The 2,197-nt window shown below is 63.9% G+C and overlaps 1 protein-coding gene across 1 annotated transcript; it reads right to left on the bottom strand.

The window, feature by feature from the left end:
* Window positions 1–16: 16 nt before the first annotated feature.
* EMIHUDRAFT_123682 (hypothetical protein) lies at window positions 17–1,988 on the bottom strand (the record flags this gene model as incomplete). The annotated part of the gene is made up of 2 exons (XM_005775877.1): window positions 17–436; window positions 1,464–1,988. Coding segments are annotated over 2 exons (945 nt in total), but the record flags the coding sequence as incomplete, so codon positions are not given.
* Window positions 1,989–2,197: the final 209 nt, after the last annotated feature.

Below are 2,197 nucleotides of genomic sequence, written 5' to 3' on the forward strand. Positions count from 1 at the left end.
CGGCCTCGCGGTAAACCTCGGACTGGTTGCTACACCACCAGTGGAAGGCCCACGCTGGCTGGCCCGTCGCGTGGTCGATCAGGCGGATGTTCCTCCACGTATTATCGTTGACATAGAACTCCGAGAAGGAGAAGTCACGCCACTCAGACAGCGCCGGTGGCGTGCTGCCGAGCGCGGCTTTGAACGAGAGGCCGTCGAGAGGGTGCGGCGCGTGCTTGGCTGCGCCTCCCAGCTCGGCGATGGTGGCGGTGATGTCGAGGTGTGTGGTGGGTAGCGGCCGCGTCTCGCCGCGCGGGAGACCCGGGCCGGCGACGTACATTGGCAGCCTGACGTCGGTGGCGTAGGGCTTTGTCTTTCCGAAGAGCATGCGGTGCTCGCCGAGGTGGAAGCCGTTGTCCGAGGAGAAGAAGACGAATGTCGAGTCGGACAGCCGCATCTTGCCATCAGAAAGTCGTCAAAGATTTGGGTCGCAGCCTCTCGTGCAGCATCCTCGGAGCTCAGCACGGAGCTCATGGAGCTCTTCTGCTTGCTCAGCCTCGGCACTGGCGCCGGTGCCGGAGCGGGAGCGGGCATCGGCGCCGGGGCTGGTAATGCACGTGGCGACGGTGTCGTCGGCGCAGGCGCAGCCTCTCGTGCAGCATCCTCGGAGCTCAGCACGGAGCTCATGGAGCTCTTCTGCTTGCTCAGCCTCAGCACTGGCGCCGGTGCCGGAGCGGGAGCGGGCATCGGCGCCGGGGCTGGTAATGCACGTGGCGACGGTGTCGTCGGCGCAGGCAGGATATGCGTGTCCGGTTGTTTGTACGATGCGGGGCGAGGGGGTGGAGATTGCTGCGTCTTGCGGCGTTGTTGACCAATGTTGCCATTTGCGCTTGGCGGGCTGTATTTGACCGCACTGCCCACTCCCGAGGGAAAGGTCAAAACGCCCGCGAGCGGCGTTTGTGCGATGCCTGACTCGAACTTATTCTTCTTTCGTTGGCGCGCGAGGTAAGCTGGATCCGGCGGGACGAGCGCCGGGGGCCTCCTGCTCATCGCGGCCTGCTGGGCTAACTCGCTCTTCATTCATCCGTCCCAACGAATCGATGAAACGGATCGACATGAATAGAATTTAACAAAAACAACTCGTGAATAGAACATCTGTCGACTGTTGGGATCAACTAGAGCTCTACGTGGACTGGGTAGACGAGCACCTTACAAGTGGTAGGCCAGGGGGCGCCCCTCGCAACTCCTGCGGGTGACCCAAACAGGCAGAACAACAACCAATGTCGGCCCGTCGTCGTCGTCAACCCCTTCCCAGACCCTCTCACCATCGAGTGTCTGAGTAAAGCAGCCGCCAGGTTCTAGTCCATCCACGCCTCATCTACATGGAGTAGCTCACCCGGGTCGTGGCAAGGGAGTGGGTTCGCGGAGGGCGTGCCGGCTGGGGGCATTCGATTGCACGCTCCGCCAACGCAGGCGCCCAGCACCTCCGTCGCGGGCAGGTAGCGGCGGACGATGGAGCGGCCAAAGGGCGTCGGATCGTCGCCTCCGACGTTGGCCATCTGGAACGGGTCGTCGGCCTCGCGGTAAACCTCGGACTGGTTGCTACACCACCAGTGGAAGGCCCACGCTGGCTGGCCCGTCGCGTGGTCGATCAGGCGGATGTTCCTCCACGTATTATCGTTGACATAGAACTCCGAGAAGGAGAAGTCACGCCACTCAGACAGCGCCGGTGGCGTGCTGCCGAGCGCGGCTTTGAACGAGAGGCCGTCGAGAGGGTGCGGCGCGTGCTTGGCTGCGCCTCCCAGCTCGGCGATGGTGGCGGTGATGTCGAGGTGTGTGGTGGGTAGCGGCCGCGTCTCGCCGCGCGGGAGACCCGGGCCGGCGACGTACATTGGCAGCCTGACGTCGGTGGCGTAGGGCTTTGTCTTTCCGAAGAGCATGCGGTGCTCGCCGAGGTGGAAGCCGTTGTCCGAGGAGAAGAAGACGAATGTCGAGTCGGACAGCCGCATCTTGCCATCAGAAAGTCGTCAAAGATTTGGGTCGCAGCCTCTCGTGCAGCATCCTCGGAGCTCAGCACGGAGCTCATGGAGCTCTTCTGCTTGCTCAGCCTCGGCACTGGCGCCGGTGCCGGAGCGGGAGCGGGCATCGGCGCCGGGGCTGGTAATGCACGTGGCGACGGTGTCGTCGGCGCAGGCGCAGCCTCTCGTGCAGCATCCTC

The sequence above is a fragment of the Emiliania huxleyi genome, assembly GCF_000372725.1.
Source record: "Emiliania huxleyi CCMP1516 unplaced genomic scaffold EMIHUscaffold_2905, whole genome shotgun sequence".
In the NCBI taxonomy this organism is placed as follows: domain Eukaryota; phylum Haptophyta; order Isochrysidales; family Noelaerhabdaceae; genus Emiliania; species Emiliania huxleyi.